At 39.9% G+C, this 16,253-nt stretch overlaps 1 protein-coding gene across 3 annotated transcripts in view; it reads left to right on the top strand.

The window, feature by feature from the left end:
* The window catches only part of thoc2 (THO complex 2), a 29,731-nt gene that overhangs the window by 4,749 nt on the left and 8,729 nt on the right, over positions 1–16,253 (top strand). For all 3 annotated transcript variants that reach the window (XM_038707620.1, XM_038707619.1, XM_038707621.1), the window contains exons 4-28: positions 3,017–3,068; positions 3,172–3,242; positions 3,576–3,697; positions 3,814–3,947; positions 4,549–4,709; positions 4,874–4,966; positions 5,169–5,324; positions 5,852–6,024; positions 6,230–6,425; positions 6,513–6,551; positions 6,656–6,786; positions 7,630–7,731; positions 8,587–8,671; positions 9,538–9,631; positions 10,384–10,464; positions 10,597–10,693; positions 10,944–11,061; positions 11,191–11,370; positions 11,507–11,671; positions 13,795–14,070; positions 14,388–14,529; positions 14,909–15,066; positions 15,546–15,674; positions 15,785–15,916; positions 16,017–16,201. In XM_038707620.1, coding sequence (XP_038563548.1) covers positions 3,017–3,068; positions 3,172–3,242; positions 3,576–3,697; positions 3,814–3,947; positions 4,549–4,709; positions 4,874–4,966; positions 5,169–5,324; positions 5,852–6,024; positions 6,230–6,425; positions 6,513–6,551; positions 6,656–6,786; positions 7,630–7,731; positions 8,587–8,671; positions 9,538–9,631; positions 10,384–10,464; positions 10,597–10,693; positions 10,944–11,061; positions 11,191–11,370; positions 11,507–11,671; positions 13,795–14,070; positions 14,388–14,529; positions 14,909–15,066; positions 15,546–15,674; positions 15,785–15,916; positions 16,017–16,201 — 3,272 coding nt within the window. The remainder of the gene's footprint in view (positions 1–3,016; positions 3,069–3,171; positions 3,243–3,575; positions 3,698–3,813; positions 3,948–4,548; positions 4,710–4,873; positions 4,967–5,168; positions 5,325–5,851; positions 6,025–6,229; positions 6,426–6,512; positions 6,552–6,655; positions 6,787–7,629; positions 7,732–8,586; positions 8,672–9,537; positions 9,632–10,383; positions 10,465–10,596; positions 10,694–10,943; positions 11,062–11,190; positions 11,371–11,506; positions 11,672–13,794; positions 14,071–14,387; positions 14,530–14,908; positions 15,067–15,545; positions 15,675–15,784; positions 15,917–16,016; positions 16,202–16,253) is intronic.

The following is a 16,253-nucleotide window of genomic DNA, read 5'->3' as shown; positions in this document are numbered from 1 at the left end:
AAAGGATAGATTAGCACACGCAGGTAGCAGGGATTGTCTGAGCTACAGGGAGAGCTGAAGGGGAGTTAAAAGGTGCAGCTCCGATTTGATCGCACAGCCCTTGTTGAGAATGAACGTTATTGTATGTCTGTAAAACTTTGTACATGGCAGCTTATTTGGCTCAGTTTTGATTGAGCTCTTAATGCCATGGCTTTGCACTCAGCTTGTTGCAAACTTATTTAGGGGTGTGATGAGATCTTGCGCCACGAGATTAAAACATCACAAGTGTTTCCCCTATATGCATTTACTAAACTTTCCCACAATCTTTAATCAATGCGCTAATAATGTTTTCACTCGCACGCTGTGCGAGCACGGTAACACTTAACGCTTGGCTAGCTTCCTCTCCTCATTCTTCAAAAAACATCTGGGCTTACGTGACAGGTTCATAAGAGCAGGTGCTAGCGAGTGTTTGATTGTCCGAGCGGCAGAAAGTGACGGTGAATGCGAGTGGAAGAAAATATTCTGCCAGTAAATGTACAGTGTTGGTTATAGTGTGTCAGCTTCTCAAGACCAAAAAAAGTCTGTCTCTTGTTTCCCAAACAGCTGGAAAAGTGAAGCCGGTTAGCACTAGCAAACATCTCCCTTCCCTTTCAGCTGAACATGAAAGCGGAGATTACCCAATGTCTTTGGCTTAACATTAGCTACATTTATAAAATGTATGCCAGCTAGTAGCCTAGCTGCATTTTATTACTCCCTACTTGTCCAGTGTTGAGAACATTAGGTATAGTCTTAGACTAAGCCTACAGCTTTGTCATGTACACAGACTGTACACATTAACTATTTTTCAGTTTTCTGGCTGGTTGATAGGAATAGAAAGGACAGTGGTGACTGTGGAGGAGCTGAGGTTAGTAAAGCAAGTTAGGGATGCAAACTAGTCTCTTTTAAGCTAATGAGGAGACATTTCTTTTGGATTTTATTGTGCAAATGAATTGGTTGGTATGTAAGGGAGGTGGTTCTCATGTTAATTTCTACAGATAAATGCCAAAAGCTGTAAATTGAGACACACAAGGCAACGTGAAAAATCCTATCTATAATGATTTGGAGGTCATATTAACAGGGTTTCCCTGCAGTTAGGCTTAGAAGGTGAGGCCCAAAAAGGCTTGGGTGCTGTGCCATGAATGTAAAATCACTGTGGAGAGAGCACGAAAACTAAAACTAAATAACTTCCAAATTTAAATAGTTATAGTCCCTCCCGAGACAAATTCTTCAGCAAGTTTAGTCCTTCGCTTCTTGTTTGTTGTTTATTTATTATCTGCTAGGGGTGGGAATCACCAGAGGCCCCACGATACGATATTATCACAATACTTATGTCACGATACGATATTATTGCGATTTTAAACATATTGCAATATTTTATCTTTTTCCCAACTTCAAATTGTGTCCCCAAAGGAAAATTGTTTTTCTAGTGGACTGAAAAAGCAATTCTATTAGTGCCAAAAAACAAACTTTTCATGTGCAATTTATATAATAAAAGATTGATACTTGACGTTCATGTTACGACACGATATTGCCTTGCAAAATATTGCGATACTATGCTGTATCGATTTTTTTCCTATTTTCTATTATCTGCTCTGGCTTTTCCAACTATTTGCTCACAGATATGGTAAAAATAACCCCATCTAATCCCTGTCTTCACCTCTGCTGCTACAGCTCCATCCAAGGGGAAACACTGAAGCAATCTCGAAAGACTCAAGCTATGACCTTTTTCACATGTTCTCATGCCACACATCAATTTTCTCATGCAGAGAAAAACAAATGTTTAAGTGATAAGGTCAACTTACAGGGCGAATTAACTCTGCCCAGCTGATGCGAAACCCAGCATTCGCTGTGATAGTAATCAAGTGCTGTAATGTAGCTGGTAGTGTTTTCTAACACAAACATGTAAAAACTGAGGCGCAAACCTGCTCTGTTTGGGACCGTGAGCTACATTTTATCGCAGGTGCTGAAGTATGTGTGTGTGGATTTGTGGTGAGATTACTGTCTGATCACTAGTGTTTTCAGTAACTTCCATTTTCCTCCTCTTCATCAGTCATACTAACATGCAGTCACAAACAGGTTTCTGCGTCTATAACAGTGTCTACCAGCAGAGCAATAACGTAATGCACACCAGAGATTAGGACAGGTAAACTTAGAAATTATGAATTCTCATTACATGATGACGTCGTTATTGTAATATTACGACTGTTTTCTCGACATGTCAGAGAACACATAAATGTGGGATAGATTGCGAATGTGCAGAAAGTTTTGAACATGAGCAGAAAACCTGCTGAGACAGAGGAGCTATTAAAGTCCAGACGTATGTAACTGAATTAAAATGAATTAATTTACCATAGAGGTGAAAAGGTGCCACATGCACATTTAAAGAGGCTTCTTACCCAAACAACAGACTCAAAAGATGAGAGAAGACTAAATCATGCCTGCATGTGTGTTGACTCAGCAGTGATGATAGGAGAAACCTATCTGATAGCAACACAGAATGCCTGAGAGCCTTACTGCATTATGTTCTGTTATAGTTTTAGATTTTGAATTGTTACACGCTACCATTTTGTGTTTCCCTTTACATAAATAAAAACATTTCCACCATGAATTGGTGCAGAAAAAAAATCACCAGAATACAGGAAAGTAACTGTTTAATGCTCAAACTTTTCATATAATTCAGCATTGAAGATTTCTTAGTGTTAGTCTTGTCTCGATCTTGTGAACCCAGTATTGTGTCATGTCTCGTGAGCTAAATGTCTCGTCACACACCTACAACGTACCCTAACATAGATTCACAGATAATATTTCAGTGTTTTAAGCTAAATGACATTACTTTGTTTTTCAAATGTTGAAAGACAGTGATGTAGAAATCTATTTATTTTTGTGAGGTTGGTACACATACTGAGATTGATTTGCTACTGACTTGGACACAGTTTTGTGCCAGCAATATTTTGTTTCCAGCTTGGACATTTTCAGTTAACTTTTGTTTTTCTTTCAGGAACTCCGGGATGACATGACATCAATTTTAGCAGATGTGTTCAGTATACTAGGTAAGTAAATGACTCTGTTGTAGTAGGTAATATAATAGCTTGAAGTAGTTGGCAAACTTTTTTTCTTGTCATAATGCGTTTTTAAATGATTATTTTTCCACAGATTTAGAGACTGTTGCACTGGAAGAAAAAAACAAACGTGACCATTACACACAACTGGTGGGAGCTTGTTTGGTAAGAATATTATTTCTGTTTTAACCAACATAATCAAATTATTTTATATAACTGACAGAAAGGGTGATTCTTGCATCCACAGAGTTTCTATGGCTTAGCATATAACTTAAATGCCACGATTCTAGCACTGTTATATACTTTTAATTGTGCTGAATGTTGGACAGTGTATTTATAATATTATTTAGCTATAAAAATCTAAGAAATCAAAAGCTTTGGATGAATTTTATACCCCTGTATATATTGGTATCATAGATGTATTACTGATTTTGATATTCGGGTCTGTCATAAACTACTAAAATTAAATTATTAACAAGTAAATTTTTTGGATTTCAGTTTTTTCTTCCAGAGGCCATCCTGAAAGAGAGGCTGGATCCAGAAACCCTTGAATCTCTTGGACTTATAAAACAAGCCAATCAGTTCAATCAGAAGATTGTAAAAATCAAGACTAAACTTTTGTAAGTAGAGATGTGGACATGCATAAAAAGAAAAGGTGCATCTCAGTGTATTAAGAACACTCATTATACTACATAATGCATATCCAATATTTGTGTAATATTTTATTTCTTCTCAGTTACAAGCAACAGAAGTTTAACTTGCTAAGGGAGGAGAACGAGGGCTACGCCAAACTAATCACTGAGCTTGGCCAAGACCTCTCAGGCAACATCACCAGCCATCTTGTCCTGGAGAGCATCAAGTCCCTTATAGGTACCAAATATTAATTTTTCAGGGTGACTGCATTGAATATGGTGCTTCTATGTCTTATCCTCAACAGTTAGTAACATGCTTTGGCTTTTTGTTGTTGTAGTAAATTGACAATAATGGATTAGAGGAGTCTACAAAGGGGATTGTATCACCAGGCTTCTTACCTGAACCCACATCATACCTGTTTTGACCTTTTAGTTAGATTCTGCATTGACTCTATTATGCTGCTATTTATACAGGGCTTTGCCTGGCCAGGTTTCTCTTTATCACAGAAAGTCTGTCCCCATAGGTTAGCTGTTGGTAGTCTTGTTGATACTCTGAGTTAGAGTTGTCAGGACTTGGGCCTCAATCGTATCAATGCTTTAGAACAACCTGTTGTCTTTAACTGAAGACTTACTTGTGCAGACAAGTTCTTCTATCTATTTATTCTGCTTTTTAATTGTATACTGTGATCTCAAATTGACTATTACATTTCCTTTTTGAAGCCACATGTGACTCTTTCTTTCTTAGAATGTGTTATCCTTGTGTTATATAAATACTGTTTACTGACAGAACAGTTTTTCCCCAATTGCCTGCTTAGTCCTCCTGTTTCTTCTCCCTGCAGGATGTTTCAATTTAGACCCTAATCGTGTTTTGGATATAATCCTGGAGGTGTATGAGAGTCGATCCGACCAAGATGAGTTCTTTCTGTCTCTCATCAAGTCCTACATGTGTGAGCCACTCACCCTTTGCCACATCCTGGGCTTTAAGTTCAAATTCTACCAGGTGAGAATATCAAGAATGGGTAGTCAAAAGTGATGAAAGCTAGAGCACGTCTGACCCATAAGCAGGAAAACCCAAAGCTAAATATGTGCGTGTGTGAGTGAGACAGAGAGAGAGAGAGAGAGTGTTCACTGATATTGTATGTATTTATTTTATTGTCTCTTTAGGAGCCTAACGGAGAAACCCCCAAGTCACTTTACCACATTGCTGCTGCTCTGCTTCACCATAACCTGATAGAGCTGGAAGATCTCTATGTACATGTAAGGAAAAGAAATAATCGGAATTTGGGAATATGAGTTTGCAAACCTAAAAGCTGTAATCCTGTGATGTCTACAGGATGATTTGTGACATTATAATATCAGACCTTTGTGTCAAATACATTTGTAATATATTGTATTGTGCTTTTACTTACATCAAGTAGTTGTCCCTAAACTGAAATTTCAGCTCTGTCTGTCATTCCAGCTTATGCCACTAGATGCCACCATCGTAGAGGAACACAAACGGGATATCTCAGAGGCCAAGCAGATTGCTCGCAAGCTGGTCATGGTTGTGTTGCCGTCAGACAAAAGTGAAGACAAAGAAAAAGAGAAAGAAAAGGAGGAGGAGAAGAATGAGAAGGTATTGAAGCATTTGTTTTGGAGGAATGCTGTCAGTCTGGATGGAAGTTGAGAGCCAGCAGATTGAGAGTGATAGATGAACATAAAGACTCTTACCAGGACAGGAAGGGAATTGCAGAGAAATGTCCACTTTTTTGAAGTGATTCTGCCTCACCGGAAGTCAAATTAGCATGTTGAGTAACTTTGGGTGTTACTTCATTACAGTAAAGGTTTTGACACAGAAAAATGCACACCAGATTTTGTGTATGCTTCTACGGGTCAGGTTGAGTAAGGTGAAAAATACAACAAATCGAAACATTTTTCTCTCAGAGTTGTCTCAGAAACTGCTTATTATTTACCTTTAAAAATAATCAGTTTGCAGCCTACAAAACATGATAAAGATAGTCATGGTTTTAAAATGTCTTTACTTTGGAGTGTGACAGTAGCTGTGTTCAGTTTTTGTCACTGCTCTAACTTCCTTATTGAATATAACTGAACATATTTAATAATACACAGATATTCAGTTACTGCTCTTTTCTGTGCCCACAGCCACCTGATAACCAGAAACTTGGTCTGCTGGAAGCGCTACTTAGAATTGGGGACTGGCACCACGCCCAGAGTATTATGGACCAGATGCCTTTCTTCTATGCTACTTCTCACAAGGCCATTGCACTGGCACTCTGTCAGCTTGTGCACCTGACTGTGGAGCCTCTTTACAAAAGGTGCTGATTTTTCCATGTTTCACTTACTGGTCACTATGTGTAGTAAGACCAGAAGGCATGAACATGTACCTCTTATTCCATTTCCACAGTCACAGTCCACAGAACAGTTAATTCTGTGCCAGCATGTCACACATACACAAGTTCAGTGAGAAATGAGTAACAATGCCTAAAAGTGACCTTTAACATACTGGTCTGTTCCTCACAGGGCTGGACTCCCAAAAGGGGCAAAGGGAAGTGTAATGCATCCACTGAGAAATAAGCGGGCCCCTCGGCCTGCAGAGATCTTCGAGGACCTACGCAGGGACACATTCAGCATGCTTGGCTACCTGGGGCCTCACCTCTCCCATGACCCTATCCTTTTTGCCAAGATTGTGCGGCTGGGCAAGGCCTTCATGAAAGAGGTACAAAACTGTAACCATGACATTATTACATCTGTACTGCAGCATAAATCATATTTTGACTCTTATTTGGTGTCCTTTGCTTCTCAGTACCAAAGTGACGGCAGACCTGATGTCAAAGACAAAATGGTGAGTATAAAACTAAGTACCTTCTGTCTTCACTTTAATGGATCTCCCCGTTTATTTCTGTTACTGCGAGGAACTAATTCATTTTGATTGTATCTTCATTGCAGGAAACACTTTTGAGTTGTTTCCTGAGCATTGCAGACCAGGTGCTACTCCCTTCTCTTTCTCTGATGGAGTGTAATGCTTGCATGTCTGAGGAACTGTGGGGTCTCTTCAAACTCTTTCCCTACCAGCACAGGTGAGACACACACACACACACACTCACTCACTGCATTTGGCACTGTTGAATTGAGTTTAACTAGCTGGCAAGGAAACGGTAGAACACACAATCAAAACTCAGTTCATCAAACCATACTTGACTGTTTAAAATGTGGGTTTTTTTTGTTTTTTTCTGTTTTAGCAAACCATCTTTTCTGCTCCCTAATATTTTTTGATGAGCAGGGTCATTCCACCTGCCCAAAGGTTTTGTTTTACTTTAGTTATCTGTGTCCGTTTGTCACAGTTAATAAGAACATAGTAGCACTTTGTGGGTTATTTCACTTGTCTTGTACACCAAACTGTGTTGACACTGTCAAAGGAAGTATTTGATATGAACAGAAAATGGAAAGAGTAACGCACTTCATTATGCTCTGCTGTGTCAGTGTATTGTACAGTGGGTTGCTCTTTGTGCTGAATTTGTTGATGCATCTTAAGGGCGTTTTAAATAATCCTTGGCATTTCTTGCTCCAAATGTGACACACAGCAAATTACTTTATCTGATTTTCAAGTCGACCATTAAGTCTTTTTTATTGATCTGGATGAGTGAATGCAAATGATGCAGAAGTTAACCCTACTGTTATTTGGCAACACACAATGGCAGTTTAACATAATGCTAGACAGAAGTTGGCTATTTTATTGTTAAAGGGCCGTCTTGAATAGCCAGCTTAGAAAGCCGACATGTTTTGTTTATGTTAAAACTGTTTCCTTAAAGGTAGAGAGTGTCTGGATTTTTACAGCTGCAATATTGTACATTTTTGTTGCCCTGTTTATGTCCTACTCTCCAAAAGTTTCTGAGTTCTTCCTCTTTTGTATGCTACCTCAGGTACCGGTTATATGGGCAGTGGAAGAATGAGACATATTCCAGCCATCCACTGTTGGTTAAAGTCAAAGCTCAGACTGTGGAAAGGGCCAAATACATTATGAAGTAAGTCACATTGCAGAACCCAATGTACCATTACTGTGAAATCGTCTATCTTTCTGTACCTTTGGTTGAGTTTTGCTGTGTCTGCAATCCACCAGGTCAGTACTTGTGTCCTTGTAGGCTGCGTGTTTCCCGTTATGTGTATGTGGATATTTTAAATGTGTGGCTATTATTTTTTTTTCCCCAGCTAATTCGGTCCTGTTCTCTTCTGCAGACTGTTGCATTACTTAGCAAACCTTGACTGAATGGGGAGCCCTTCCTAAATCAAATTTAGTCTATATGCAGTTTGTCAGTATAGAAACCTACGGCTCTGTTTTCACTGAATTGTGCGTCGCCACATAACCTTACTGTCATGTGTGTCTGTGAGTTTCAGATAATGAAACACTTTGGACAATAAATTCAGCTTTGAACACACCACAGTTCACTACTGTCAGGACATCAAGGCCAATTAGGTTAATCTATCAAAATGCAAATAATTTGCTAATTTAATAAAAATGTCCCTCACATCCAACGTAGAATTGGCTAGATTGGATAGTAAAAACATCGAGAGATGTGTTAATGTGTTGTTTTTCACCAGCCATCCCAAGTTAAGCCATATTGAAAGGACAGTTGAACATGCACAAGAATTAAAAATGGGACTTGGAATACTGTGTTTTTGAGCTGGTCAAGTAATTATTCTAACACTGTTCTGCTATTGAAGAAAACGATGATTCTACGTTTATCTTAAGATGACAAGCATAAGAGCATAAGAGCGTTTTCCAGTGCCTGTGAAGCTTACAGAAGTGACAGTCTTTGCCTACAGCTCTCTTTGCATCGCCTTGTGTTTTTAATCTGCTGTTTCCTGTCTTCACTCCCCAGGCGGTTGACCAAAGAGAATGTGAAACAATCTGGAAGGCAGATTGGCAAGCTGAGCCATAGCAATCCCACCATCCTCTTTGATTATGTATGTATATTTTGCTGTGATTATTTTATTTTACTTTAGTCTCATTCTGAATGATGTCAACAAACTACAAAGAAAATGAATTCCAAAAAATCAACAATTTTCTACAGCTTGCAGCACCTTCCTTACTCTGTATACTAGTTATGTTTTTTTGGCCCTCACAATAGTGTCTGCTTTTGGAATTGCTTGCACCTAGAGCTCTGCCTACACAGCATGCATTCATGAATCAAATTAAATGATACTTTGTAAAAATTCACAAAATTGTGGCTGTGTTCCTGCTGCGCTGACAGACAATCACTTTGTATATTTGGTATGATACACAATACTGGGTACATGGTCTTTTGCATTTGCAATCTCATAACATAACATTTATGTTCTTCGTCTATTGGCATAAAATGTGAATAAACAGTTGAAACACTTTTAACTTCTGGAAAGTATTGTACAATAATAGATCCTGACACCTTTACAGTTGAGCATGATTGAAGCATGCTCTTCATCTGTAACAGTGTTCTTAATGTCCATGTCACGTCTTCCACTGTGTTTTTGTATTTGTTCTATATAAAATGCTATTACAAAATGGAAGATGTGAAAATGAACATTGTTTAATGTAAAGAATCTTTGCACATGCAGTAATGGGAGGATGTGTGTGTACATTGGTCAACATTTTTATACATCTCTGCCACCTACTTCATCAGTATTTTCAAACACGACTCCCTTTTGTAATTGCATTCACTCCCCTGATCTGTGGATGTAAATATACCCCGCTTCAGCAGATTTGTTTGGCCACTCAGTGAAGGTAAAGAGGTGCCATAATGTATATCCTTTATAGTTGGTGACATTATATCCCCTCCTCTGTCCTTTCATATCAGATGCTGTCTCAGATCCAATGGTACGACAACCTCATCGTTCCAGTGGTGGATTCCTTGAAATACCTCACATCCCTCAACTATGATGTCCTGGCCTGTATCCTACACTGTTTCGTGTGTGTGTGTGTGTGTGAGAGTTTGATGTTGGAGACAGCGGGATGTAAGTGTAAGGCCCGTGTCTAGAAAAGCGTTTTTTTTTTCTGACGGCAGCGTCTTTTTTCAATTTATTCCAATGGGAGCAGCACGTTTTTACGAGCTGATTAAAAACGCTAGCAACGTGACGTGGCACTGAGCGTCTTTTCTGCTCTGGGCGCTGAAAGTTTTTTTCCGGTCGCCGAGAGTTGAAAAATGTTCAACTTTGGGGAAAAACGCTGCACTCGTCACTGTCACTTTTTACTCATCTGTCCAATCACAGTAGAGGAGGAGCGGGACAAACAGAACACAGCCGATCTTGAACGAAACGATGTGCCTACTCGCCGAAGTGTTTCCTCTCCCACAAAATCTCATGAACCCACGTACACGTCTGTGCCCTCATGTTTCAGCTTTCTCTTCATGCCAAAGGCCAGAGCAAGTAGGCCTACATACTTTGTGGTGACATTGTTACATTCACTAAAATTAAGTAGGCTACCCTACTTGCAACACATCACCTCCACGGAAATTATGTATCATAGCAACCACAGCATCTCGAAAAAACACTGCGTCTCCAAAAAGCACCCTAGTGCTCCCAGCTAGGTGTTTTCAGAATAGCAGGTGGTGTTTTCAGCTGAAAAAAAAGGCTTTGGTGGACACGGGCGCTAAAGGGGGCTTCTTTCCCGTTTGCTACGCCGTTCCACTTAACTCTGTCTTCAGATTGCATCATTGAGGCTCTGGCCAATCCCGAGAAGGAGAAGATGAAGCATGACGACACTACCATCTCCTCATGGCTTCAGAGTATGTGGCTTCACAGTTAACTGGCCTGTTATTGTATAGCAGTGATATCATTCGTTTGCATGGCTAAAGGATAGAACCTGTCTGATGTTCTTATGATTATCTAACACACACCTGCTGCTCTTGTCATCCAAGGCCTCGCAAGTCTGTGTGGAGCCGTGTTCAGAAAATACCCAATTGAGTTGGCTGGCCTTCTGCAGTATGTCACCAATCAGCTAAAAGCAGGGAAGAGGTAAGTAGCTCCCAGTGACCAATAACAGGATGACTGGTTTGCAGGATATGCTGAGAATTGGTCTTAATATAATAGTCATTGGTTTGGACAAGCAGTTTATTCACACTGCCATGAATGTCACAGATAAAATAAGGCTAACACATTGACAAAACAGTGTCCTAAAATTATTAGAAGGAGGTTTTGACGTTTCACTCTACATTAATTCTTAAATGTGACTGCTTTGCTTGACACGTCCCTCCTATCCATGCAGTTTTGACCTGTTGATCCTGAAAGAGGTGGTGCAGAAAATGGCTGGCATCGAGATCACAGATGAGATGACCTCAGAGCAGTTGGAGGCCATGACCGGAGGGGAGCAACTCAAAGCTGAGGTATATGGACTAAAGTAAAGATAACATTCCCTGAGGCGGTCTCTTGAGCAAGATCTCTGTGAATACCTGGAGTGGTGTCCTGCCCCCGAAAACGTGTTATTGTCAATATGGATGTGACTTTGTCAACAGGGTGGCTACTTTGGCCAGATCAGGAACACTAAGAAGTCATCACAACGTCTGAAGGATGTGCTGCTGGACCACGAATTGGCTTTGCCACTGTGTCTGCTCATGGCCCAGCAACGAAATGGTGTGGTTTTCTTAGAGGGTGGAGAGAAACACCTCAAACTTGTTGGCCACCTCTATGATCAGGTATGCACCCTGTCAGAATTATTATTCTAATCGATTAGCAGTGAAGTAAACAATCCCTGCAAACATTCTTCACACCTCAGAACAAGATAAATAAACACCTGGTTTTTGTTTTCTGACACTGTTATCTGTACTGCAGTGCCATGACACATTGGTTCAGTTTGGTGGCTTTCTGGCCTCCAACCTAAGCACAGAGGACTACATCAAGCGGGTTCCCTCCATTGACATCCTTTGTAACCAGTTCCACACTCCACATGATGCTGCCTTCTTCCTATCTCGGCCAATGTACGCCCATCAGATTTTGGTGAGTGGACTACTGTCAGAGCAGGTCACGTTTCTGTTATTGAGAGCATACATTTTTGTCCTGTAGAGTTGTGTGATGTGTTTACACCATTCTGCCATTTTCCCTGTTATTCTTTGCTTTAAAATTTCAAGTGCATATTGGTTGACTTGGCTCAATTTTAACTTCTGACTCCACCTAAAATGGAGCAAGGTGCAGTAGTTTCAAGTGCCTTAAGGTCTTTGGGTGAAAAAATTAAAAACATTTGTAAAATGTATGCGTGGTGAAAGTTTCATGAAAGGCAGATTATCTGATGGTTGATTCCTTTACAACACGGTTTTGTAATTTTGTGAAGTGCAAGAGAATGATGTTGGTATGTCAGTACTTTGCTATAGCCTCTCTATAACTGCATTTTGGCGTTTTTATAAAATCTATCTATGCTATTTGTATAAATAACTAATCACTGAAACTATTGTACTTCAAAACACTGGTCTTCAAAGTATTGCTGCACTGTAGGATTATTTTTCTAACAATTATTTTATCAAAAATATACAGTCTCATTAGTATTTCAGTATTTTATGCAAGCATATCCTGATGGATGAGAAAACTACTGGACCTCAAATTCAAAAGGATTGCTGTGACACAGATTAATTACACACTGAATGGTAACCACTTAAAACATAAAATGGTTATGACACAGATGTATTTCATCTTAGGAGTAATATGCAGCCATATTATTATATTATATATATATATATATATATATATCTCATAGAGATTTACAGACTGTATACTTGGCCATTACAGTAAAGAGGAAATATTAGATGACACATGGTGTAACGTTATGTTATCATGACCGCAGCGGTGCAGGCATTAGTTTTAACATGAGGACGATGAAGAAACATTTAGAAAATCAATTTTAAGTGACTACTACCAACAGAAACATGTTCACCATTAAAAAGTTACAGACCAATGTAGAGCCTTTTTCTTGGGGATTAAATGAATAAAAACAACCTACAGAAATGAAAACTACTGTAACTGGTTTCAATATTCAACTAGTGGTCAAATAGTAGCCTATATTATATGAAATGATAATACATATAGTAATATATCAACATCATACTAACAATATACAAAGTGTATCAACAGTACACTTTTTATTTAATGTTATAATATATTAATGCACTCTTTTACACTAGTTCTTCCTCCAGGTAGTGGACTAATGTAGATTTAGCCAGACCAAGGATACCACTGTGTCTAAATGTGCTGCTTCTAGCCACCTTCTCCTGAGAGCAACACGCTCCCCTTGTTCTGTTTTACTAAAGTTATTGTTATAAATATTGTTCAGTAATATTGTTACATAGTGTGGCGTGGTTTGTGTTGGTGCTGCTGGTGTATTGTAAAGGCGTTCCTGGTTGAAAAACTACAAGTCCCACATGCCAGCAGTCACAGTAGAGGGGGTTTTTTTGTGTGATGATCTTTTTACAGTGTGGCAAAATCAGTATTTGTGGACTGAAAAACTGTATTTCTTCTTATGTTTGTTTAACTTTGTTCAAGTGGGGAAATGTCAGTATCTTGTGCATTTTCCTTGAAAATCAAACAAGTAGACTCATAGTACCATCAGTTCCATAATATCACAAAACGCAGTATTGTCCACAATAATCGCAAATTACTTTTTCTCCAAATCGTGCATCCCTAATCCTAATGCTTGTGTGGAGACAAAAAGTAAACAGGATCTGCCTGTCTTGACAAAGTGCTCCGGGATGCTTTTGCTTTAAGTGTTCGCGCACAAGGATGAGGTTTTCTAGCTGCAGCTTGTTATCTGGGGGAATCCCTGCTTTGACTGGCCGCAGCACTTCTCTCCGACGTGCAGACATACGTTAAGTGTCGATGAGTTGCCCCAACCATTGTTGAACCAACAAAACTTTTATTTATTTGGAAAAAATGTGTTGTTCAAAAAAAATTCAAGACTTGGGCCAGATAAGAAAGCTTGAACTTTTACCAACATTTTTATTATCAACAAAAATGGACACCAATTAGAATACAAAAGTTCCACCGGAGATGGTCAGAGATCGGTGCAAAATAGAGCCCCATTCTGTAACCAGAACAGAGAAATGGAGTCCTTACGTAATGCTTTCTCTTCGCAGTCTAAATATGATGAGCTGAAGAAAGCAGAGAAAGGCAACCGGCAGCAGCAGAAGGTACACAAGTACGTGGCAGCCTGTGAACAGGTGATGACACCGGTGCATGAGGCTGTGATGTCCCTCCATCCAGCCAGGGTCTGGGACGACCTCCGCCCTCAGTTCTACGCCACCTTCTGGTCCCTCACAATGTACGACCTGGCCGTTCCACATGCTGCCTACGACCGTGAGGTCAACAAGCTCAAGGCCCAGATCAAGGCCATCGAGGAGAACCCAGAGATAGTGAGTAGTTGGTCCACAGCCCTCATTACATAATATCACTCATGACTGTTTTTACTTTTTTTAAATTAACTGAAGCGTTTGTGTAATGTGCATTACAATAATTGCAGCAGTAGACTCCCTCTACATTTATTTTACACAAAAAGCCGTGCAATGCAACGCTTATAGCTATAGATTTAATAATATTATATATATTGTACATACGATATATTTTTTCAGTTTTCTATTTATGCTTCTTTATTTTGCAATTCAATTCAAGGTCATTGTCAGTGTTGTGTGTATTTATGGTGGGAATATTCTTGTGGTTTCTCCCAATTTAGCCCTTGAATAAGAAAAAGAAGGAGAAGGAACGCTGCACTGCCCTGCAGGAAAAACTGCAGGAAGAGGAGAAGAAGCAGCTGGAGCACGTCCAAAGGGTTCTACACCGTCTCAAACTGGAGAAGGACAACTGGTTGTTGGCCAGTAAGTGCCCTAATGTTCATGTCAATGACAGAATAGATGCATCTTTCTCTGCATACGTACACCCTTCCACAATGCTGCGACTACTGTTGAGATAAGAAAAAGTCTCCTTGAATGTAATTGATCTTTATAAACTCAAGTGCATTTATAGACTTGCGTTCAGCCAAAGCGAGTATTTGTTTCCTCCCAAATAAACATAGAGCAACTACATGAATGGAATCTTTCAGAATTTTATAACAGATGGCTAACATACGTAACAGTGCAGTGTTCATGCATCTAACTATCAAAGACAATCAATTTTAACTCCATTTAGACACAGTACGTCTGTTAATGTAGTGAAGGGGTCCCTGTTACTAATACAACTTTTGATGCTCACTGACAGAATCCACAAAGAACGAGACCATAACAAAGTTCCTGCAACTCTGTCTGTTCCCTCGCTGCATCTTCTCTTCCATCGACGCCGTTTACTGTGCCCGCTTTGTTGAGCTGGTCCACCAGCAGAAGACGCCCAACTTCTGCACCCTCCTGTGCTATGACAGGGTAGGACAATACATACTTGCATACATAATGGGACCCTCATACACTTACAATGACGATGATGATTAATTAAACTACATTTTTGCAGCAGTCTCTTTTTTAAAACTACAAAGTGCTTTAGAAGAAAATAAAAAAGACATTAACAAAGTGATTAATGAAGGCCCAATTTTGTCCAGTCAGCAGAACAGAAGTAGTAGAAATATCCATTACAGTAACACAAAAATAATAAATGTATCAAAACTCCACTGAGTGGTTCAGCAACCACTGAAGTGCACCATCAGATTAAAGCTTGAAAGGGACATTTAATAACTGCTGCCCTGTCTGTCAGACAGACTACAATTAAGTGAATCTCTGAGATTCTGAGTGTCATAGCTTTGATTTACCATCTGGCAAAATGTAAGCAGACTTTGTAGCTGTTTCCATGTTCATCTCATTTTTTAACATTATGCTTTGTTTAAGCACTACATTGTGTCACTCTGCAGGTGTTCTCTGCTATCATTTACACTGTGGCCAGCTGTACAGAGAACGAGTCTCACCGCTACGGACGCTTCCTCTGCTGCATGCTGGAGACGGTGACGCGTTGGCACAGCGACCGTGTGGTCTATGAAAAGGTGTCCAGTTCTACCTGTTCTCCACACCTGTCACTTCGATTTATTTGTAGCGTTTTCTGATGTAAGATGAGTCTGGAATTTATCTGTTTCTTCTTATTTTGTGTTCATAGGAGTGCGTCAATTACCCTGGCTTCCTGACCATTTTCAGAGCCACAGGCTTCGATGGAGGGAACAAAGCAGATCAACTTGATTATGAGAACTTCAGGCATGTGGTGCACAAATGGCACTACATGCTGACTAAAGTGAGCATTATTTTTCTTCTTTTCTAGAAACTGGCAGTGAGAGCTTTGTGGATGATGTACATTTATCTATGACCCTGTCCTCTGTCTCTGCTCCACCCAGGCTTCAGTTCACTGCCTGGAGACGGGAGATTACACCCACATCCGGAATATCCTCATCGTGCTTACCAAGATCCTGCCCTGCTACCCCAAGGTCCTGAACCTGGGCCAAGCGCTTGAGTGCCGTGTCCACAAGATCTGCCTCGAGGAGAAGGACAAGAGGCCAGACCTCTATGCCTTAGCAATGGGGTAACACAGCATTGTGTGCTGTTCAGCTCTCTGTGGAGCATACAGTTTACAT

The sequence above is a fragment of the Micropterus salmoides genome, unplaced genomic scaffold (assembly GCF_014851395.1).
Source record: "Micropterus salmoides isolate LMB-PRFRI ecotype aquatic unplaced genomic scaffold, ASM1485139v1 Ms_hic_scaffold_9, whole genome shotgun sequence".
Lineage (NCBI taxonomy): Eukaryota > Metazoa > Chordata > Actinopteri > Centrarchiformes > Centrarchidae > Micropterus > Micropterus salmoides.
This window is presented reverse-complemented; position numbering and strand designations above follow the sequence as displayed.